Source organism: Sinohyriopsis cumingii, chromosome 9, assembly GCF_028554795.1.
Source record: "Sinohyriopsis cumingii isolate HCF-2022 chromosome 9, ASM2855479v2, whole genome shotgun sequence".
NCBI lineage: Eukaryota > Metazoa > Mollusca > Bivalvia > Unionida > Unionidae > Sinohyriopsis > Sinohyriopsis cumingii.
In genome coordinates, this window is record NC_142969.1 from 23,669,776 (window position 1) to 23,694,881 (window position 25,106).

General features: G+C 33.8%; 1 protein-coding gene across 1 annotated transcript; it reads right to left on the minus strand.

The window, feature by feature from the left end:
- On the minus strand, nt 1-22,670 carry LOC149791399 (uncharacterized). The gene is made up of 4 exons (XM_089969945.1): nt 22,555-22,670; nt 19,363-19,552; nt 15,355-15,445; nt 1-7,600 (listed from the first exon to the last, which is right to left on the minus strand). Exons 1-4 carry the CDS (start codon nt 22,608-22,610, stop codon nt 7,596-7,598), a joined length of 342 nt encoding a protein of 113 aa, XP_089826071.1. The 5' UTR covers nt 22,611-22,670; the 3' UTR covers nt 1-7,595.
- Nucleotides 22,671-25,106: the final 2,436 nt, after the last annotated feature.

Genomic DNA, 25,106 nt, shown 5'->3' on the forward strand with positions numbered 1-25,106 from the left:
TTAGGTTAGATCATAACAAAACACAAAATGATTATTTTGTTTAAGCATCTAAACAAGTATTCAACACTAATTCAACCCTGGTGGTTGTAAATAGTAATGTACTGTAGTACTAGAAGAATTTTATTTATTTTTTTCAGTCAATTTTGTTTTTAAAAAGCTATTATTAAAATGTTGTTGTACGATTACAATATTTTCTACTAGCATGTCTATCCAAATAACCTGAAGAGTTATATTTGGTCTCCATTAGAAATCCATAGACAAAACGTTCCCTCTAACGGATTTTTAGTGTTCTGTGAGCAGGACCAATTCATCATTTGCAATCTGCAAAATTTGTACTCTTATAACTGTTTTGACAATGTAACAAAACGTGTACTAGTATGGTCTCTTTGAAAGAATGAATCAAAAGTATAAACCGTCGCTTCTCTGAAAATATAGTTAAACGTGTACTTGCATAGCCACTTTGAAAAACTAACAAAATATATTCTAAAATAGTATCTTTAGAAAGTGTAAGAAAATTAGTAATCCCATAGCCTCACTGAAACATGTTACAAACCGTGCTAAAAAGTCTATTTGAAAAAATGCAAAAAATGTATCCATTATTATAATGAAAACTACTACTTTAAACAATAAAAAATAAACAAAAACGCATATACTTTAGTTTCAAATCAAGAAAACAAATTGAAAAGAAAATGCAATTGCTATTCTTTATAGTGTTGCATTTAGCATCCGAAAGGCAGTGGAAACGGTCCGTCTCCCTCCAGAATTGGGTGACACACATATCAAGAGGGACAAAGGAAACAAGAAGCACTTATTGCAACAGAAGGTCTGTAAAGATGAGATAATGTTATTATTGCTGCCTTAACTTTCTTATATTTATGTGGGCGCTTTCATAATTACAATATACCTTTCCTCACGAGATCAGGTAACTCTTGTAAACAATAACGTTTTGTACTATATGGTTAACCTGTTCTTGATCTTATTTCACGTAAGCAGTTACTCTTTCTCTACCAGCACCTATTATAATGAATACCCATGTTTTCTTAATTCAGTTTGAAAGTAATAAATCAAGGCTCAGTGTGTAATTGCATACATTGGTCTCTTTTAACTTAGCTTGAAAATATAGTAAATATTCGTTGTTGAATGATTTATATTGCCAGTTTCATTGTTTTGTTACTGATATCCACTGCCATCCTACAGTTATTAATACCTGTACTGATTTTTACCGTTACTAAAACTAACATAGTCGTGGATGTACATCCGCTAAAGCAAAGTTGTAGTTACATTTTTCAAATTTTGCCCTAACAAAATAGCTTGCTTCTTAGATTTAGGACTTAAAATGGATCCCTACTATATATTCAGCAATGTCTTTCTGTAGGCATACATTTTGCTTATTAATGGTATCTATACGACACAATAAAATGTTTAGCCTTTTGCAAAGTATTGAAACATAGAGAGAAGAATTTCATTTAGATCACACAACAGCATTGACAGTTTAAAAATGATTTCAAAAGTAAACAATGCAGGACATTAACAGCAGGAGTGTCACAACAAATCATAATTGCGAAAACAACTTGGATATTCAGAATTACTAATTCTAGTTATCCACACTCAGTGAAATAGGGGAAACTCAGAAAACCATGTGTATTCAAATCTACACACATTATTGCTAAACATTATTGCTAAATTAATTACAGTCATACTTATAGCACACATTTTTATACAATTAAAAATACATCAAACATTGTGATAGTTTGTATACAGGTGTACAATTACCAAAAATAGTCAATTCAATACAACTCATTGAATTTAATCGACTGGATGTTGATTTTATGTGCCTTTGTACAAGACCTATGCCAAATTCTTTTTCTTTTGTAAATGATTTCTCACTTAACACCAGTATTACATATTATAAAAGACTTATCAAAAATGGAGATTAGTCACATGCATTACATAAATGTTTTACATGATTTGTCCATAAATACTAGTATGTCATATTATAAAGGAAGTCTCAACAAACGAGTTCACTTACATGCATAACATACATGTAAGCACCTAGATAAATTCCACCTGTTCCCAATAATAAAGTGCATGAATACTAATTTAAACATGTGATGTTTTCTAATAATATCTCTAGGATCTAAGATAAGTAATGCTTTATTACTGGACATATATACTGATCTGAAGAGCTTTCTATTTTTTTTACCCTTGGTGAGTGTACGACGGATATCAGTCTGCATAATCATCTGTGTATATTGTCAATAGTCGCATCAGTACATTTACTGGTTATACCTCAGCCATTCTCCAGTCTGAGATTTTGGAGATAAAGAATGGCTTATGGATATGGAAGATGTGCATAATGAATTAATGTGAATAGAATGTATTTGCCTGTACTAGGTTATATTCATTTAGCTGTTATCATTGATGTACATTGATTTCACAGGGGTCAATAAAACTCACAGAAACGTGACATGCTTCCATTGTGAAAATACTAGCCCGGAAATATTGAATGTAAAGTCTACGAACTATGTGATAATAACAAAAATTTCATCATCATCAGATTGTATCATGCAAGCGACTGGAAACTAAACCTCATTACACAATAATAAATTATGTACAGCAAGCAATCATCTACTCAGGGGTTAAAAATGTAGCAAATAACATGAATAATAGAAAAGTAACGTTGTAAAACTAATCAGTAAGTAGACATCAGTGGTTACATATGAAGAGTCATAAAGTAATTGCTTGCTCAATTTTATCATTTTGCTCTATTAAAAATATTATTTTAGATTTGCTCTGTAAAGACTTATTGTAGTTATGGTACAACAAAATAACAATTTGCATCTGAAATCGTATATAGGATCTTATATACACTGTCAATTCATTCAACTACTTTCCCATTTATAATTTAGCTGTATACGTATCGAAAAACAAAACATGACACTTGATAAATGTTTGTTGCTCAACCTTTCCAATTAATAAAATCATGAAATTCACTAGAACACTTTGACCACTTAATGTGTCTTAGTCAAAACGGATTACATGCATTTAACTGTTGTACAAATAAGGCTTGAAGGAAAACACTCTGTCATGTAAACGGGGTAAATATGAAGTATCCATAGACATAATGTATATCAGAACAAAATATCTCACACAAGTACTTGTTGTTGTTGTTGTTGTTGTGATTTGGATTTTTAACGTAGCTTTAACAATTTTTCAGTCATATCGCTACGATGTCTGCAATGTGGCAGTTTATAGTGATGTATAGCACTGGGGCATCATGCCGCAGACATGTAGCATGATGTCCCACCCAGTTACATTATCCTGACACCGGGCCGACCAGTCCTAACACTAACCTCTTAATGCTGAGCGCCAAGCGAGGCAGCTGTTAGTACCGTTTTTGTAAGTATTTGGCATGACTCGGCCGGGGATCGAACCCACGACCTCCCGCATCCGAGTCGGACGCTACAAGTACTAATGTAACAAATGACATGCAATTGCATATGTTCTAAATCTTACAAGTCAAAAGCCTTGGCAAACGAAAAGCTACAATTATTCAACTAGTATCATTTTATTATGGAGTAGCATAAACTGAAGATTGATAAAAGGTTTTATTGTCAAGTGACAAAAACCTACATAAGTTACTACTTTCTGATTTCTTTATACAATCAGTGAGTTCATGATACTAATATAAATGTATGATATATACGAATTGGGTTGATAAAATATTGTATTACTGACTTTTCATGTGCAAAATACATTACAAAATGACGAACATAGTGAGATACAATTTTTGCAGAATGTTAGTGTAATACTGATGTCAAAATTTGTAATGCAGGTTGTCGTTTTCTTATTCAAAAATAACACGGTGTGCAGGAAGTGCCTAAACCTCCAAAGCCCCACATGAAACACATCATGGCAGTCCTTAGTTCCAGATCATTCATTCCAGACGTAGTCCCACACCACATTTTTAGTTGTTGCTGTTGTTGTTGTTATGGTATTGAACGCCATTTCGTAGCATCAAATGTTATATATGATGGCCAGTATAACTGGTTGATGACAAATCCGGGGAAAACCCCGGTAAGAACCATCGACCCATAAGAAGCTTGAGACTCGAACCCATGCATAAAGAAAAGGCATGGCACTGATTGGTAAAGCCGAGCGATTTAAACCACTCTGCTACTCGGGGAACTCCTCTTTGGACTTTTTCAACTAAATAGAACGGGTTTTGTTTGGGTTTTTTTCCTCATATTTTCCATACAATTCTTATACACAACTTACGAGAAATGGACATAAAAAAATGAACTTTTAGTGCTTAAGTTAGTAAATATGCATGCTTTCTACAGAATTAAGTGAGTGCAAAGTGAACTATTACATTAATACTGCTGACTTTATTGACTATCTAATATGAGTTCTTGACTGTAACATCTAATGTTGCGCTATCAACTAATACCAATAATACCAATTCGTACCTCGGTCATATTCGTTGCTATTGACTGAATGGCTAACTAGTTCACCAGATCGATAACCAGGATATAGATACATAACTGAAAGTTCAGAATACACGGAAAAAGCTCAAATTGTAGAAACAAAACGTTTTAATAGTGATTTTCAACAAAAATGCAAAATTCTAATATCACTTTTAGATCTAACACTTAGGGTATATATCGGTCACTGAACACTAGCTCAAGCACATCTGTTCTCAAACAAATTGCTTTTTACTGGGATTAGATTGGTTGTTGGGTTAAATAGGTGTTTGATTTTGCGCAATGCTTGATATGCTTCGGAAAGGATCAATGAAAGCAAATCCTTCTATTTCTGTTCTTGCGGCTTTTTTGTAGGACGCTGTCTATTAAGAAAGCAATTGAAAGCCCACTTAGACAATGGCTAATGAGGAACTGAATCTTCTAAATAACTTAAATTGTTCCACGTTCTATCAAAACATGCAGACCTGAGCGAGCAATTATATAACTGTAATTTGTATACACATTCAGCAAAATCAGTATTATGTAGTTTAAGTTTTAATGTGCACGTCTGTCAATTTAAAACATGATTGTATAGATCTTTATCTTGTATACAATAAACTCAAAATATAATTTTAAAAAGCAAACGCTTAGAAATATAAATTAAAGTTGTCAAGTATTTAAATATGGCCTTAATTGTGTTTAATCCGTAGTCTCATTTGAATAAACGTACGATATGGACTAAAACACTGTCCGAGCCAGTTGTGCACCAGCTACAGGTAACTCGTGGAATGAGCTTCCTCTGTCCACATCTAACTTTTATGTATCATACCTTTTGACAAATATATATTTAAATGTATTATTTCGCGATTTTACATTTCTGGCATAATACTTGTTTGAAATGAGATGAAGCGTTTGCAAGAACACTTCAATAAAAGTGAATAATTATGAATTGACAATTGATGACTTTTCAATAAATTTGTATTGAATATTGAACAAAACCTGAAAATGTTGATATGAACTGAAAACTGTTATATACGCTTCCAGTTTCTCTTTAAAACACACAAAAAATTTAAATGCCGAAATATAGTTTATCACAGTCATATTACAAGTGTTTTATAAAACAATCTACATTTGTTTTGCTCTACTTTTTAGTACTTAATACTGGTTTGATTTTTAAAGAAAAAGAATTCCCTACGTTTTTCTCATTTGTTACCCTGGTTATTAAAAAAAGAGCTATATGCCCTATCCAAAACAAATTCATAATTATATAGCTTTAAGTCTTTTTAAATTAACTTTTGATTCCATTGATCTTGGTGTTTATACCTACTATGGATGTAAACTTCTGAAACGACTGCTAGGTCTATTTGGCCATTTTTAATTTATTGAGTTAAAAGTAAATTGGAAAACACATGACAATAACAGTTTTATAAAAGTCTATGTATTTTATAACACATTTCTTGCACATTCCGAAACTAATGTTTTCTACCTTGGTGAAATTCGTTTTCCTTATTATAAAAACTGTTACAATGGGGTACGTTGAACTAGCGCAATCTCATTTTTCGATCACAGGTGCAACCATCATAATCAACGATCTGCTTTACGTTTGCACAGTTACTACATACAAAGCGATATCAGTCACAGTTCATGAAAGCAGCATGCAGACATACCAAAACTCTTTTTCCATGCATGTTGCAAATGCGAACTACTCCTTAAACTGGTCACTCTCGCAAATGTTCTTAATAACTGTATAGCGGAACCTTTGCATATATTAGGAAATAAATTAACATAATATGACCATTTACAAAAATGTTCTTAGTGATTTACTGTACATGAGCAATATATTCATAAGAGCTGATAACGTTGTCTTCAAGAATACGATCCGCATTGTCTAATTTGTCATGCAATTTTCTATTGATTATGTTTTGAAATGTACAGCAAATAAAAGTAAAATAATTAACATTTTCTTTCATAACTGAATTGCCGACATCTTAAAAGAAATATGTCTCCATATAAACATTAGATGAGAAAAACAATTAAAATCGTTATCCATTAATGATGTTTGAAACAGTTGCAGTGTATGCACAATTAGGTGAAACCATGATATTTAGTTATATAACAGAAAATAAACAGAACGAAATTTAACTAGTATTTACCACTAAGTACAGAAAACGTGGTCTTATAGCAATTTAACCAATATTACTTCATTACGATCCAAACTCTAAATAATGAACCTGTCCAAACTCTACATAATTTTAAAATCCTTTTTGAGTCCTTTCAAATAAAGTTTTCTGAGTATTAGCAAAGATTCGATATTTTCCTGCATGTGGAAGAGAAACTGCTGTGAAACATAACCTATACCTCCATACAAATCTAACAAGTTTATCAACGACAACGACAAAATCATCTTGTTATTAATATCAAATCCAGTTATAACTTTTTCAAAGGGAAAATTTCAGAAAAAAGAAAACCTTAAGATCCCACGAGTGTTCTTCATTGAGAGCTTTCACAGGATAATCATAGCATCTAGGCATGAAATGTTATTTATGATTATGGTAATCTTGTTACTGCAAGATAAATGACATCCAATGTATTAATTTACTTGAAAAATGTAAATACAAATTTTCCAGCCTCATTACCTGAGGCTAATGAGAGTATAATTTTACGCTGAAAATAGCTGTCGAGAAACTCTAATTCATGAACCGTACGAAGAAAGAACAGAGGTAAAAAACTACATTCGTGTATTATACATACAAAACAGGCAGTTAGCTTGCCTATGATATCAAATATACACAATCAATCAATAAAATAATCTATTATATCGGTACCAGTTAATGTAAAGACTGCTACTAAGAATGTCTCTTTAGTTTAGTGCATTCAATTTATATACTACTCAAGCTACAATTTTATTTCTTGGTAATTAAAACCATATAGTGCTGACAATTCTAAAAGGCACCTCATGCAACGTGCTCAACCTATGCACAAAAAAAAACATAGCAGGTATGGATTTATTGTCCTCAGAAGCAGGTATTCACTGATTTGCCACCGAGTTCAGGACGTTCCTTGTATATATGATCGCTATGGAGTTGCAGGACATAGGAATGAGCCAGCCATTTTGCCAGAAGATAAGTGGCATTAGTCTGAAATACAATAATAAAATAAAATTATCAGGTTAAACAGTACAATAATAAATTAACAATTGTAGTACATTGACATAAATCCGATCCCCATTGTCATTTCAAAACCGTAAACAACACACTTATTCAGCAGTCGCTAACATATATTATAGGGCAGTGCACAGGGTGACCTAACAATTCACGCAAAATTCCTTACTTTTATCTGTAGTTGGGAAATATATTCCACATCTAAATTAAGCCAATAAAGACATATTTAGACACAGCGCAAACGTTTGCGGGATAAATGATTCTAAAAGTATCTGTCCTAAAATGATCTGTCCAGTTTGAGTGTTTTTATTAGGCTACACCTTCATTCCATTTTAGAACAATACTATTGTCAGGATAAAGAGTGGCAACGCATCATAACGCGGCACAGAAACGTTTTATTTGGAATATTGAGTCCTGTTGTTGATATATTAGACCACATCGCTAAATCATCGTTACTTTTTTATTAGCTCTGACCATTCGAGACGCTCATCGTTGCGCAAGATTTCATCAGGTTTTATCCTAGCTCAAAGTAAGTGAATCAACAGGAAATAACGAACACCTGACATTTTAGATGAATAATTAAGTCAATGAAGACTTGAATGACATAAGATGGAAATGAGATGTATTTAGAAACTGTTAGAAAGGAGTTAAAATAAATAAACAACAATGACATGGGGATATTACCTTAGAATGAAACATAAGATTTAAAGTTTGGTTAAATTTTGACAAGTGTGCACCAGCTGAAAAGAAACAAAAAGTCATAATCGAGTTATGCATGGGTACCATGCGCGATTTATTTAAATTCATTCTATAGTAATTTCGGTGTGTATATTAAATAACCAAAAGTAATTTAGCAACCTTTTTTTGAATAAATACTGTTAAGAGTGTTGGTAAGTAAAACGTTCATAGGAAATGCTCGACTGAAAGGCATGACCACTGACAGTGAGAAGGGCCTCCTAAATTCAGCATATATGTATGAAAGAGATTTCGATTGTACACAAATTACAAGATAACATTAACAATGCAAGCAATGTTTTTAAATGCCTTAGATATTTCGACAAGATAATAGAAAAGAAGATGCAGCAATTAAAATGCAATCGCACGAAAAATGCATGTTAATTACCATCAACACACACACAGATATATATATATATATATATATATATATATATATATATATATATATATATATATATATATATATATATATATATATATATATATATATATACAGAGAAAGAGAGAGTGAGAGCGAGAGAAGAGAGATATCATGTCTGAACTTCTTAGCACTCAGTTGGTAATGTAATGTAAAGTAAGCGAATCATAAGGAATTAGCGAAACCCTGACATAATAACTGACGTTTTGTTTCACGATAAGGTAATGCTCCAAATATCATCATCATCATTTATCTCCGTTTATTCGTTTACTACAGCCTATAAGTACATTGATCAAGTCAGTTCAGGTGACTGGAAACACTGATATACTGTCCGTCCATGACCGGTACAGGAAATACATTATTTTTCATATGATAGAAGGCGCTACTGGAACAGAAATGTTTAGGATTTGCCTGAACCGAATAGTGTGCTAGGTGTTCTGTACAAGATTTGCATTGACTTTGACTGATTTGCTTGTGCAGAGAGACAGCAGAGGGTGTTCTGGACCATAAGTTTATGACTTGCAACAACTAATTCAGGTGCTATAAGACAGAGCTACCACCCTGGGAAAGATCCGTACAGGATAGACATTGACCAGTTCAGGTGACAGGTGATATATCATTGTCATAGTATGTCATATGGCATGACAGACATGATATCAATTCAAATAGGATAATTCGTTCTCCACATTATTAACTGCCATAATGAAAAAAAATCAAGAATACAAAAAAATACGAAATATTCTTCGTGCACAAGAAGAAATATATGCTAGTAAATTTATTTTATCTTAGTTTATGCAGAATACGAAGCAGATGTTTTAGGTAAATTAACTTCAAAACACCCACTCCCATCTATCATTTAAAGACATCAATTCTGAATACATCTAACTACCAGCCCTTTCTTTTGAATTGATGACGTTTCAATAAATTTGTACTGAATAGTTAATACAATCTGAAATATAACCTCAGTTTTAATACAATTCTTCATATTATCACTTTCGTCACTCTACTTATTGCCCACATATAATATGCACCTAAATGAAACATTTGCATGGCAGAGCAGGGTTTCTTTAATATATCATTTGAGCCCCTAGCAAGAAACCAGCCAGTACCAATTTTATAAGTCTTTGCATGGCTGGGTTTAAACCAGCAACCTTCCGCATCCGATGCAGACGCTCTAACACTTAGGTCACAGGAGCGGTCATGTTTAGTTTGTGTCCATTGTATACAAAAATGTTACAGCATATACGCTGTAGTTGGAATGATTTCAACTTTATGGGGAGCGACTTGTAATATACAGTATATCAGACCAATTAAATATACATAGGTTAAAAAACATATAACCAGTACTGTTTCAAGATGTATGCATCACATTACACTTGCAACTCAGCATATATTCATAGCCCCAAATCACCTACATATTAACAAACAATATGCAGTCAGTTACATCTAAACAAACACTGTTATGTAAATTTGTACCTCTTTAAGTTTCAAGACGATGTTAGAGTTCAAAGTAACGTATTATTAACAAGATCAGTCAAGAAAAGTGTTCCGTTTTATGCCAATGAAACATTGATACGATTAATTATTTTTGTTATAATGCTATAGCATGATGCATGATATTTTCTCTTCAACTTTCAAATTAGACACACACGTACTTATATATATATATATATATATGTGTGTGTGTGTGTGTGTGTGTGTGTGTGTGTGTAAATGTGCCTGTGAGTGTTCAATGAACTTTTGAATGCAAATTGACAAATTGACGCCTCCTTTATCATATAAAAGCAACAACAACAACCCAAGTGAGGTGCATTCTTGGACCAAAGCAATCATTGTTTCATGAAAGCTGGATAAGTTATTTTGAATGCAGACATTAACAACAAGCTATCCTTCCATACAAAATTATCTTGGTTTACTATATTTTGTCTAATTATCTCTGATATTTTCCCAAGGAGACTTGACATTGTCAATAAGAACATGAAGTATGTCAGTATGATGACAGCTATTTACATTAAAATCTATTTAATTCACGTGATATATTTGAAATATGAATTTAATTATGAATGAATCTAACAAACGAATGAAGACGTATACTTATTTAAAATGTAGTTTGCTCTTGTTTCATGGATAGGGTGAGTTTAGGGAATATATTCACCATGCTTTTACTATACTGCTCTCATATATTCCTTGCAAGTGTCACAAATGTGGTAATCAAGCATGTAAATATTTCATAATTAAATTTATTTTTCATAACAAAATAACATTTCAATAGCATTTGCACCCTACCTCTAAGTATTATGTTTCTGGATATTCCTGCATAAAGGGGTATAGCCCCATATTTAGCTGCCAAATGAATCTAACATATGTTGTCATTTGGAGGTTCTATACTGCCAAAACGATGGTTTGATAACTTGAGTGATATACATTCGGCCTCAGTTCTTACATTTCTTGCCTCTGGTGCAACATCGAACGAAACGAAGTTGGAGTGCGACCATCTGAATGCAGCTGCATTACATCAACCATAAAAAATGATCAAAACAAATCAAAATGACGTTCACTCGCTGATGCTGAAGCCAGGGAAAGAAGGACAAGCATCTTAAACACGTGATTCTGGTATGAAGGCTGAAGTTAGACGATGACCAAAGGACACATTACAGCTTCCACAAAGCCATGAAAGGATGCGACACTGGTACTAGGAGATCAAATCACATGATAAATATGATATTTTAACTCTGTGGTGGATTAATACTGTTGCCTTTAATATTGAACATTGAAACGTCATTAATTTGGGAAAAGAAAGCAGTAAATCTGCATTTGCAGCCTATTGGACAAGGGTAGATATCAGATTAACATGTTTCTCAATACATCAATCAGAATGGCCCGCACTTGACATTATAACTGTTTGAGGTCCATTATCTTCAGGTTGTGGCGGGAAGACATGGTAGTATTGTTTACCACACCTTCGATAACGAGGTCCGCTGCCAATACACACTGGTGTAGAAGTGGCAAATCGTGGCGTGGTAGCTTGATTTTCAACCTTGTAAACTGGCCTTTACATAGACTGAAATATCTCTCTCTTACGGAATGATGCAGTAACTATAACCTTCAATAAATATCGGGGCTGACTGTGTACCAGGATATCTGTCTCGCTTGGAATCCCAGTATTGTCTACTTTCAGGTTGATCCACTTGGCAGCTATCCATCTAGAAATATTGCAAATTTGTAAGTAAAGAAATGAGGACTGTGTCTTTCTGTTTGACGGATGCACAACGGACGCTCTGTTCCATTCATATAATAATGGTATTTTGTATGTTGTCATCCCTTTAGTGATAGGAATACAGTCTTTCTATGTTGAAGATATAACCGTCACATATTTTCTGAGATTACATGACCTGAATTAGTACCAACTTAACTGTATGGTGTTATGGATATGGAACCATAGACAGTTAATAGTAGTTTGTTTCATGAGATCTTGGGAAGCCCTTTTGACATAATAGACTCTCCGTCAAGTAGATCTAGCCTCGACAGATGTTGAAGTTGTTCCAGCAAAATCTTTGAGGTGTTTAATGCAGCGTCCCTATGGAGGTGAAATTTGGATGAATGTGTCATTTGCAGACGGTGGGTTCCTAGCTGTCTAGGCAACGGTCTTCATATGCCTAGGCCAGGCATTCACTGACAAACATTCCTCCCTCACAAGGTTAACAGAGGCCGCCAAAGTGAAATGGACGTGTAAAGCTATTCAACCTTAGTTTGATCCTCAAATTGTATAGGTTCGATTGACTTAGAAGTGACGTGAATCCAAGCAATCGTGAATTTACCCACTTTGTGAGAATAAATGTCAATAATGATTAGATCTATTCCCTTCGCTTAGAAAATTGATGGAAAACCAGTCCCGACTACCTCACGAATATCTAAGTCTGCTACATACTACTGGTCACACTGACTGTTTCCATGTGCTTGGTTAGCACTGACCATTCACTGTCTAAAGGAGAAATGATTGAATAGTTTCTATCCAGGAAATTTATTCCGATCAACGAGATCTTCTCAATGTATGCATATATCTACATCAACCACAACATGAAACCAATTCCATTGCAGAATGTGTTGAGGTATTCCCTGTACCAGTGTGTAACTATAATCCCTATGTCACACATGATAATGAAGTACCTACACCTGGTTGTTTCTCTGCTACATTTGTTTCATAAGTTGGCACTGATTTCTAACACATGGAAGGATACAGTTTCATGATCCATACCAAATGTGGTCTGGTTACCTCTTCCTAATGGGAATTTAGGAAGTCCGTCATTAGTAAGTGCCATGAGTTACCCCACTGTATGTTCTGACAAGTGATGCTGCTATGTCATATTGCGCAAATGTATGAATGATTTTTCTTGAGGATTCCATATGATGCAACACACTGATATCTGACCGGTGCAGAATTTGCATTGATAAATTCAGGTGATAGAAGACACTGCTAAGCAGTCTGAAGTTATCTGTCCCATTACAGCATATTGTATCCAGGATAACATGTACGTTAACATGTTAGCAAGACAAATATAACTATCAGGTATGTAATGTTGTGAGGGCAAATGATTCTGACTATTAATTTTGACAACCATAATAGTATTCTTTTATCCGACACAGACTGTACATAGTGCCAGTATAGCATTCGTTTAGTTTAATATAATTGCTACAAATATTATATGCAGTGCCTACTTGCAGTATTATATACAGATACTATATACATATATCAACTGTGTAAATAGTAATTGATATTCAGCAGGTTCAATTCATTACCAAACAGAGTATATTTAGAGACCCTATATAATATTCACCTAGCTTCATAAGTTACCACACAAACCGTACTTAGTACCTGTAAATAAGAAGCACTAAACTTCACATTATTAGCAGAAGTAACATAGCATAGGCGGTATTTAATTGTTACGTGTTTAGGCTCTTACAAAAAATATCACGAAAAAAGTAAAGACAAAAGTTTTTGTAAAAGTTCATAAACAGTTTGTTTCCTTAGAAAACAAGATAAAAATGAGAAAAAGAACTTTCGGCTTTACGAAACAAATCCAGAATTAGTCCACAAATTAAAAAATAGATGTCCTGTTCTTAAACACTCCTAAGTGAAACTGAGTTCGAATCACGATGAAATCCAAAATGGAAGATGATGACGTCTGTTGTAACCTTTGAATTGCTGCAGTATCAACAGCCTCTTGTTGAATCACAGAAAATATTATTCCAGTGTTTGAAATCTCTATACATTTCGATAAATGTTTTTGTGTAAGAATTAATTTAGAGCACTAGTATTTCCAGGGAAAACAATTACTTGAAATCTAAATAATTTGAATAAAATAAAATAATTAGCATAAAAATGGCCAAACATAAAACAACTTGACTTCTCAAGTGTTAAGGCACGAATGACAAAAACGTTAAAAATAAGTAGAACCAAGACGCAAAAGATGCCCAGAGGGAGGTCAATAATTTATCCTTCTATAATAACCAAAAGTTTGTAACAATAAACACATGTTATTTGTCATGTAATCCCAGTACGGTCTTAACTGAAATCAATGACTTTTACTCTGGGAAAGAATTTAAAAGAAATATTGTTTACTACAACTATCACTGAATTTTTAATCAAGGCCAGGAACTAGGTCACCATTAGAAACATTATCTTTATAAAATTGTTTACATCAAACATATTTTTAAAAATCGGTCAGACCTGGGCTCTATTCCAGTAAATAAAGTTACATTATAATAGCATATAATGGTCTAAAGAATTAAATCTAAAAAATACACAATTCAGTTGAATAAGATTTAAATTAAATAAAAAATACCTAACATGGTGTTAAAAATGCAAAAGAAGAAAAACGCTTCACATAATAAAAACAATTTAAGTTTGTTATTCTTCAGGTCTATATTCATTGGAAAGAATTAGTGACTTTGCAGGTATGTCTCATGGCACCTATAAGTAAAATATGTAGAAACTCGAAATAGTAAACGTTGGTGAGAGAAATAAGCTAGAAATGTTGATAAGATGGATGGAGAATACTTCCCAGTTGAAGGGAAAATCCATTTTGCTTGCACCAGATAGTCTTGGATTGTTAGTTCTCTCTAACAGAGGAAAACAGGCTGTTCAGGTCGTGTAGAAGTAATCACTACAGTGTATTAAGGGTTGATCAATCTGACCGCCACATATATAATTATACACGATTGAGGTCCCATAGCTAAACGTCTAACTAGAAGGACAATATATGCTAGTTAGTGATAGTTCCCTTAAGCATAATGATAGAATAATGTATTTTGAAGAAGAAATATAGCAGATGACTGACTTTATGACTGCAACAAATTCATGAAAAGCATTGCAGTGTAGCAGTTACTTCGAGGTCACGTCAGGTAGTATTGAAACAGCCATGGGGGTTGAAACAACATCCTACACTAAACACTGAAAGCTTGCTAAAGCATGTATTTAACAGCTGATTATGAACATACTCATCATTATTTTGATAATGAAAACACAAAAGCCTCTAAAATAGTGTTACGGAAAATCAAACGCAAAGAATAATACCTTCTACTTTTACATCAGTTTCACCAGTGAGTGTCTGTTTGGCTCCAAGTTTGTGGTCGATCGATTGCAACAGTTCAGACATGAAATCCAGCTGTAAAGAAAAATTATTAATCACATGATTTTTATTCAACTAGAATAGTAAAGTTTTGCATCCACTGGGCAATGTTCAAATGGGTTAGGGTAATCCAGAATGTGAAGTGCCCACCCTTCTATAGACGTAGCTAAGGCGAGGCTTTATGAGGTTGAGCTCTTATTATGATCGGGAAAGTATTACATAGAAACAACCTGTCTTTCAAAACAAGTTTATATCCGTATACTTTATTTTAGTGGGTTTCACATTACGTGGTTTTGGTAAAGTACCCATTTTTGCGAGTATATCATTTAAAACAATCATCGACACCAATAAAAAGAGGAAACAAAGATTACTGCAGATTACACCGATATTCGTTTTCACGCATCTGCGAGCAAACATGATAATCTAGACTGTATGAAGTAAGTTGATTAAATTATTCATTGCCAGCATCTGGTGTCGATCTGGAGCTATTAAAAACTATTGACGACTTCTTTCTCCAATCATATTATACCATTGTTTTAATCTTCAGTAATTATGATACCAGTATCGCAATCATAACTAGTTTCTCAGGTGTTCTTAAACACTGCTGTCAAAGCACAGAGTTCGCAATAAATATGGAGTAGGTGCCGGAACAAAGCCAATGACATAATTTCTAGTCACTCCAACTTTAGCAAGCAAAGTCAGTGATAATCACGCCTTATTATTTGTTCTGAAAAGACAGCAGTTCTGCCACAATGGTTGAGTTTTAGTGTGCATGTTCCTGGTTTTTTTGCCAAGAAGCTGGCAACGTGTGGGTAAATGACACTGTTATGGCATCACGTACCCTCAAATATTCTGAGCTGCTAAGTATCGGTGGACAAACGTTGGGAGCTCCATTACTTTACGGAGTTGCTCAATGGGAGCAGATTCTACTGAATAAGGACTTGTGAATCAATCAATTCGTTGTTGATTATTTGATTTTGTATGACAAGTGAGTCCACTAGGACACTGTGCATGCCTGTCATGTGGCAGATATCAAATGTGGATTTGTCACCATGAATAATACAAGATAAAATTTCAATCAAGTATGCAGCAAATTTGAAAATTGTTTCACCCTTGCCTGACGAAATAATCGAAAACAGTTGTTACCCAAAATAATCAGTATGCTTTTTGCCTGCCAATATCTCAGGGAATTTTCTATGTTGCAAACCTATGGTCATTTAATCTTATGAGTAAGGTTTTGGCCACCACTGACATATAATAGACATCTCATATGATATATGTCTGCATTGAATAGACACAACATGCAAAATGCAATTACTGGGCTGAACTTAAACTATCCTTGTAGATGGAAAATACCAATGAGATAGAATACGTTTCACATTAATTAGGAAGGTAAAGTTAATTCAGAGAGGGGGTTTGAAACCCATCTCATCATAAATGATTTATCATATGGTGATGGTTGGTGGCTCGTTGGTTTGGGGATTTATGGTACCGCAAGACCTGTCTATCATTTTGTACTAAGTATGGTATGTTTCGACAATCCACTCTCTTTGATTGTAGTTTATCAAACTAACCGCGGAGCCATGCCAGTTCATATGTCTTACAATATACATACTTGAACAAATGGTTTATTCTATTTTGCTTGGGTTTGAGGGGTAGCGAGACGAGGGAACTGATGGGTAGACGGATGTAAGCTTGACATAGTTTATATGGAATACTAGACGATAATTAATAATATTTAAAGTAAAAACATTCGTTATAAGGTAAAAATGGTAAGAGATATGACATTTAAAACATAAAATCCTAAAAGAACATTATTAAATCACAATGTATAAATTAGTGAGAATTCATTCAAGGACATTAACACTAATCCATGCAATTAGTACATCAGCACAGCCAAGATTAGAATTCATTCGAAGCACCACTGGAATTCATTTGGAATAATTTATACTTTGGACATGTGATTTAACTTTTATGATATTTTGGGATTTATTTCACAACACAGAAAGTTCTTATTACGGTAATGATTTGGGGAAAGAGAATTCTGCAGTCGCAGTATTAATTTGAGTAGTATTTGTCGAGAACAAATTCAGATGTTCAGAAGTGGAATACAAATTTCTTCCAAATAAAAATGGTTTTGGTAAATCCAAGGACATCAACTGTGAGGCTTGAGTGGTCAGAGGATAGCTCGGAAATGTACCAATAAGCTGATTTTGCTTATATGTGATGCAAGCAATGGTTCATTTTCATTAATATCAAGGCTTTCTGAAGGTAATGATCTACAGGCGAAGTTTAAGCCCCTAATTAAATACCTGATCAAACATGTGCAGTAAGATTGTTGATCTGATCCACACAAATTTGATCCTTAGTGACATTTCGATATAGTGGTTACAGCATCCGCCTCAGATGCGGGAGGTCGTGGGTTCGATTTCCGGCCGAGTAATATCAAAGACTTACAAAAATGGTACTAACAACTGCCTCACTAGGCTCTCAGCATTAAGAGGTTAGTGTTAGGACTGGGTGGCCTGGTGTCAGGATAATGTGACTGGGTGGGACATCATGCTACATGCATGATGCCCCAGTGATAGACATCAGTATAGACTGGCATATTGCAGACATCGTATCGTTATGACTGAAACATTGTTAAAGCTACGTTAAACATTCAAATCAATTCACACAACACATCGATCTTGCGATGGTCATATTCAAGTCGATAAAAACCTTTTGGTTCACTCCACAATCTGGATCACACTACTTGTATGAAATCTGTTTGAAATTTGTCCTCAGGTATATGAGGAAGCGACGTGGCCTAGTAGTCAAAAACAAAGATACAAACTTTGTCTTCTTAACAGTAGGGATAAACAAATATGAGATAGATTTTCGGTCATAATGAATTTGACTTAATTCATGGAAATCCATACAGTTTTATATTTACAATGAAATGAACATATTTCCTTCTTACAATTTCTAAATTTTATATGTAAGACGTTCAAGTGTGTTTATACAGACGTTCGGGTGTGTTTATACAGATGTTCATTTTGTGTTTATACAGACGTTCATGTGTGTTTATAAAGATGTTCAGGTATGTTTATACAGACGTTCAGGTGTGTATATACAGACGTTCAGGTGTGTCTATACAGACGTTCAAGTGTGTTGATATAGGCTGATCTACAGGAGATAAAATCTCCAATGTATAATAAGCAGGTCTTGGATTAAGCTATTTGACTATAAACTTATTTTAACAAAGAACCTACTTTAACTACTCTGTAAAATAGGTAGCAATTGTAACCTTGTATAAACAAGTTAAATTTCAAAATGTATCGTATTAATGAGGAACAAAATAATAAAAAAGAACAATAGCCTCAAAAATGGTGTAAACAAATCAAACGAAGAATAATACCTTCTGCTTTACATGGGATGAAAGATAATAAATATACTGTGATGCCCTTTATGTAATATTGACAATATATGTAGACAATTAAGGTGACACTGGTTAGCTTATCTTATAACAAAAATGGCATCTGAAGTCCCAGCTATTGGTATATAATGTGAACATTGCGAATGGAATAGGTGGAACATACATCAATGATGAGAAAACTTCTAAGAATCACCAAAAGTGTTGCGAAAAGGCAATTGCAAAAAGTTTTTTAATAGAAGAATGCTCAACAAAAACAATCAGAGATAGTACCTGGCGAATGATTACATTAGGCACCAAACATCTCCTATCAAGTAGGAAACAAGTAGCAACTGAGTTCCATCTCGGTGACAATAATTGCCACTACAAGCGATAATATATGGTAATAACTTGACTCACATGTTATGGATTAACTTGACTCACATGTTATGGATTTGTTTGTGTGCTAGTAGAGGTTATCATAATGTATTATGATCAGGTAATGTATTAAAAATCAATTTATGTTTTGGTTAATGATATGTCCAATTGATTTACAAACCTTTGTCTCCATATTTTTCACCTTTCTCTCTATATTTGCTACCTTTGTCTCTAAATTTGTTGAACTAGATTCAGTAGCAGTCACGGTATTCTGTCCAATCGAAGAACCAGTTCGATTTTTGCTAGATTTAGGTTCCTTTGTAGATATAGTTTGCAGATGCCTGTCGAATTTTTTCACCAGTTGGTCCAATCTGATTTCAATAATAATAATAATAATAATAATAATAATAATAATAATAATAATAATAATATAAATCATCAACAGTTTTGATATACAGAGAAATAGCGTCGCCCAGTATCCTGCATTATATCAAAATATAATTAAGGTTTTATATAATAAGATGCAACATAAGGTAAGCGAAACAATGCTAACATTAAAATGGCATCAGATTATGTTCAAGAGTTATTATGATACGATTACTAAAACCAAGACCCATGGCAAAATATAGTCAATCGACATAAACAATAACTATGTCAAATATGGAGTAGACAAGAAAACATATACTAGGGATATAGCATCTAAGATAATTTTCATATGAAATTTCCATTAGAATATATTGCACGATTCTGGAGCCTTCGTGATTAAAAGTAATATCCCATGTAAAGATGTTTAGCGGATTAGCCATGGTTATAACTGTGTCCAAAATTGAATATGTAAGATGAAACCATAATGCCATTTTAAGTATGAGAAGAAAATGTGTGTACCAAATTGCATGAAAATACTTTTCAAAGGTCCTTAAGATATATCGTTTACATTGCAAGGATACTAGTTTGTTCAGCAAGGCTACAACTCTGTCAAAATATCTTGTTGATAATAATAAACATATAAGCCTGTAAGTCATTGTTCTTATCAAATTGATTCAAAATATATTTAATAATTATTGGGATTTTGATGGTTTCAACAACATTACATATGTGTATATTAAGTTAATTGTCCAGGACCATAATTTATTCACCATGGATGAGACTAAATAAATACAGCAATGACAAAATCCTACTGCATAAGCAGGTAAGACCCAGTAGTAAGGAAAAAGTAGAAACTCCTAGTATATTAGCATAAAAACCTATGTAAAAGTTTCTAGGCCTATTGTAACAGTATGTAAAAATTTCTAAATATCTAAATGCGCATACTTATGAATATTAGGTCAGTGGTTTTTAATCTTTTTATCTCACGACCCAATTTAATAAAATTGTGTATACCCGCAACCCAGGAAATTATATCTTTTAATTAGCTTTTCCATAGAGTCATACTATTTTAATACATTCTAACCTATCCCACGTCGCACCATAGACACAAGACATTACTTGTGAAGAAAACATCACAATGGCGAGGAGGTCGGGTTTTATTAACTTCAAGTAAATGGTTTGCTTGTCTATTTCTCATGATCTAGTATCGATTCAGGATCACACGATGAAATGGTTAAACACATATCATTTCCACTGTTCAGTCGATTCCATTAGTTTGTTTTTTTAGAAAGGCAGCGAACAATAGCACTCTTGGTTTGCTTAGCAGAGGATATTCTTTGGGAACGCAGATTTAAAACAAATGTATTGATTTGGGTCTTGTTTTCAAAGTGTAAATGCTGGGGAGATGCAGCAGGTCATTCCCGTATTCAGTTGCACATTTAATTACACTGATGTCCCAGGATGTTTTGAATAAAACTTTCTCTTACCCAGCGATTTTGTTTTACTTTAATATTCAAGTACATTTAATGGGAAATAATGACTAAACATTCTCTCGGGGCAGTGAGCTTTAACTACATAACCGTTTTCATTTCGTTCCAGCTTTCATCACAGAAGCTGTTCTCCAAAGAATTTTGTAACAGTGTTGGGAATATATAACGGCTAGGTAGACTGCTTTTCATTCGTGTTTGACACAGTTTCAATTAATTTTAAATTGATTGTATCTCTTAACAAACAAATCCCTTTATCTGTCTCGTACCTCATATATTAGTCAATTTAAATCAATTTTAGTAAGGTCTGATTCTTATGTTTAAGTATTTGGCAGGAAACACAGATGAGCATTGTTTCTTGTTTACTTTCTCACAATTGATAAGTCATATTTCAATACATCAACACATGTATTGCCTCCACCACGATTTTGTTTATTTAACCTGACTGTTTAGGTAAGGTGGATAAAGTGTATTCATTTTTACTGCGGTAATTGCCGGTTCCGCGGAGAATACTTTCATTTCTCTCTGTAGTGGTCGTGTTTCCGAACGTAGTTTACTTATTACAAAGCGAGCCATCTTTTCTTGTTTTTTTTGTGATTTATCTAAACATGCAAACATATTAGACTTCACATAGCAGTGGGGGACTGGAAAAGGAATTTAAGTTTTTTGCTACACTCAAATGTCGACCTTATCTACGTATGTATTGCTTAATACGTAGGTGGAAGATGCGACTCTGAGTAAATACAGTAAAAAAGATTTTACACGTGAATAAATAAAAATGTTGAAAAGAGTACATTTTCGAGAGCAAAAATATTCTTGCAGAAACCATTTCTCCTTTTAATGCCACAAACTTATTTTCATGTATGAGGTGAGAACAAATGCTAGTGTGCGGAAACCATTTTCCTTCTTTCAGTAACAGTGGCCTTATATTAGACACTGTCTCCAAAGTCCATTGGTTTTGTCCTTGCCCAGTGATCAAGCTCTTGACAACGTTCAGTATATGAAGAAGTAATCTTATTTATTAAAAACATTTTTGTGACTTAATGAAAAGGCAATACATGTACAGATCATCATAATGGTTCTCCATTTAATGGATAACCGAGGTTATTGAGCTGAAATAAAATAGGAAACATACAAAGGTATTTGCATACAAACCGATGGATGTTATAATACATTATGCAAAATATCCTGAATTTTTGTTTGCAATGAGACTTTCTTTTGTATCCAGTATACTATCAACTGGAACAGATTCATCTTGTACGCAAGGGCTGCATTGGTAACATCTGTATTTAGACTTAACATATATTGACATAATGCTGTTGCAAGAATTATAGATCAACATCATGCCACCTACAAACGCTAGGATTTCCAACATTTGTGATTGGAATTCTATTTTTGGTCTCAAATATTTCGAACATCCAAATTGACTATGTTCAATGTCCTTGAACATAGGGTGATGTGGTAGTTTGAGCAAAAGACAACTCAAGGCTAAAATAAAAGCTACTAATATGAATATCTACCTCTTGGATATAGTGCTGACTTTTTTATCGATGATTTCGTCACTATTTCGCTCCATTCTTTGGTAAACTGTGGCTGCACTTAACTCTTCCAATTCACGCAGTTCATTTGTATAGTCTTCAACAAATGTTTGCTCTGTAAGTGATGGAAAACAACAAGGGTAACTTTAAAACAACAATTAACCCATGCGGTCTTCATATTTCTCAAATCGCTGACATTAGCCAAAATTTTAATGTGAAATAAATTCAAGGGCAAGCAGAGTAGTATTTTAGTTCAACCACTGTTGCCAGAAGAAAACTACATATTATACTTTTCAACGCAAACATGACAAAATTAGCAGCTTGATGCAGTGTGAAAACCCTGTCTTGATTCAACCCACTCTTATCCATAATAATTCTTATATTCGCTGCAATAATGAAAACCTTATATCTTCTTAAATGATGATTTCAACGTAAGTAGTTATACGTTATGCTGAGGAGCTTAAAGGGGAGTCTTTTAGAAGCGTTAACTTTTGAAGTAGTGATAACCAGTTTGTATGGATAATTAGACAAATGTAACCAAAAAAGAAGAGATACTAAAGCGGTTTGCCATAGTGCAAATTATATTGTAGGTGACCCTCCATAAGTTTAGTTTTATAATTAGCTACTTGATGTTTATAAGCCTTGTTGCATAAGTACCTGTCTAATAAGACGTTTTATATGTTATTTAGAGTAATGATAGATAAAACTCTTTTGTCAAATCTGGCTAAATTGTAATATTTAAAACTAAGTTAAATGTTTGCCTATAGTCTGATGATATATTAATTTCACTATAATGCAGTATAATCTGTGACTCAGATGAACAACGATATAATTAGGAAGTCAAGTCTTGTCCAGTATAAAATATATAAAAAGTTTTTTAGACTAAGCATGATCCAAAAAGCACAATGGATTCAAGACCGTATCATAAGTTTACTTGACTATAAGACATCGTTTGAGAAATAGTGACTAGAACTACTTGAAGGCAATACGTAGATCTGCAGCCTATGTACCGAGTTTTATAACTGGTACTGTCAGGGTGAGCGAGTGCGTCTATCACGCAAACATTATATCAGTCTGAAGTCTTGATGAGCGAAATATCCAGCACAATTAGTTCAAAGTCACACATATAAAAATGCAGTCTGAGCTTTATACAACTTGTATTTGACTATTATCCCTTAAAGTGTTTGTTGCGAGAAAAATCAGGCTACCGCTAGAGGCCTCTAAGCACTTGACGCGATATATGTTGTTTTACAGGTCGGCAACAGTATACTCATCTGAGTACTTCCGCTAGCCATGTATGGTTGATTTGATTGGTGTGTGCGTGTGTGAATGTGATTTGGATTTTTAACGTAACTTTAGCAATGTTCCAGTCATAATGCTACAATGTCTGCAGCGTGACAGTTGACAGTGATGTCTGGCACTGGAGCATCATGCCGCAGACATGTAGCATCATGTCCCACCTAGTCACATTATCTTGACACCATGTCGGCCAGTTCTAACACTAACCTCTTAATGCTGAGCGCTATGCGAGGCAGGTGTTAGTGCCATTCTTATAAGCCTTTGGAATGACTCGGCCGGGCTTCGAACTTCTGACCTCCCTCATCCAAGGGGGACGCTCTAATCACTTAGACCACGGGGTTGGTACGAATGGATATAAAACTATGGATCTGGTTTAGTTTCAACACTGCATTATTTATGAAGTTCTACTTCAGTTGATGGTTTCATTTGGCCAATATTAGCTAGTGATAGCAATGAGGATAATGAACTTGAAAGTTTTAAAGTATATAAGATTATTGAAGTTGGCAAAGTGTTACTAGAAATACCAATTAATAATTTCTGCTGAATAAGGATCCGATGTATATGTTGGAGGGACAAAAACAGACAGATTGCATGCTGGTCAACCCTCTATATACAGGCATTTCAAAACTAAATGGAAAAATGGAAATACCAAGCCTAATTAGCATACAGCTATCTTCAAAGTATACTCTCAAGCAATGCAGCCTTGAGGAATCATGTGCTACAAATTATATACAACCTAACCTATAAGATTAATGGAATAAATATGAAGCAAAACATAAAACTGAATGGTAGGATACTTATCAGTCCCACTATGACACTGATGGACATTAAAGTCTAATCCTGAATTATTAAAGGTATAACAAATATGGCATAATAGATAACAAAGCAATTATTAAGAAAAGTGAAACACCATGTTCATACGAATGAAAAATAATATTATGCGGCAATACTTATGAGTTGTTGAACACAAAAACAAACGTTAAGAAACTGAAAATTCATTGTAAAATGTATCCTTGGTCCCAGTTTATTTTCTTAAGCCCATTCAAAATAAATATATTTTATTTTATTTAATGCTTAAACTAGGTGTTGCTCAGTATTTAGAGCCTCGAACTCACAATCGAAAATGTGTGTGTTCGAATCCTATCATCTGACTAGCCTAGATCAGATAGCTCTGTACTTATATTGTCTCGGCACTAAATAACCTAATTTTGTTGCTGTGCCATAAAGCACCACAG

Coding starts and splice junctions, on each gene's coding strand:
- LOC149791399 (XM_089969945.1), bottom strand. CDS start 22,610: ATGGAGCGAAATAGTGACGAAATCATCGATAAAAAAGTCAGCACTATA. Junction 19,553..22,554: donor GTCAGCACTATATCCAAGAG/GTAGATATTCAT, acceptor TATTGAAATCAG/ATTGGACCAACTGGTGAAAA. Junction 15,446..19,362: donor TGAAAAATATGGAGACAAAG/GTTTGTAAATCA, acceptor TTTTCTTTACAG/CTGGATTTCATGTCTGAACT.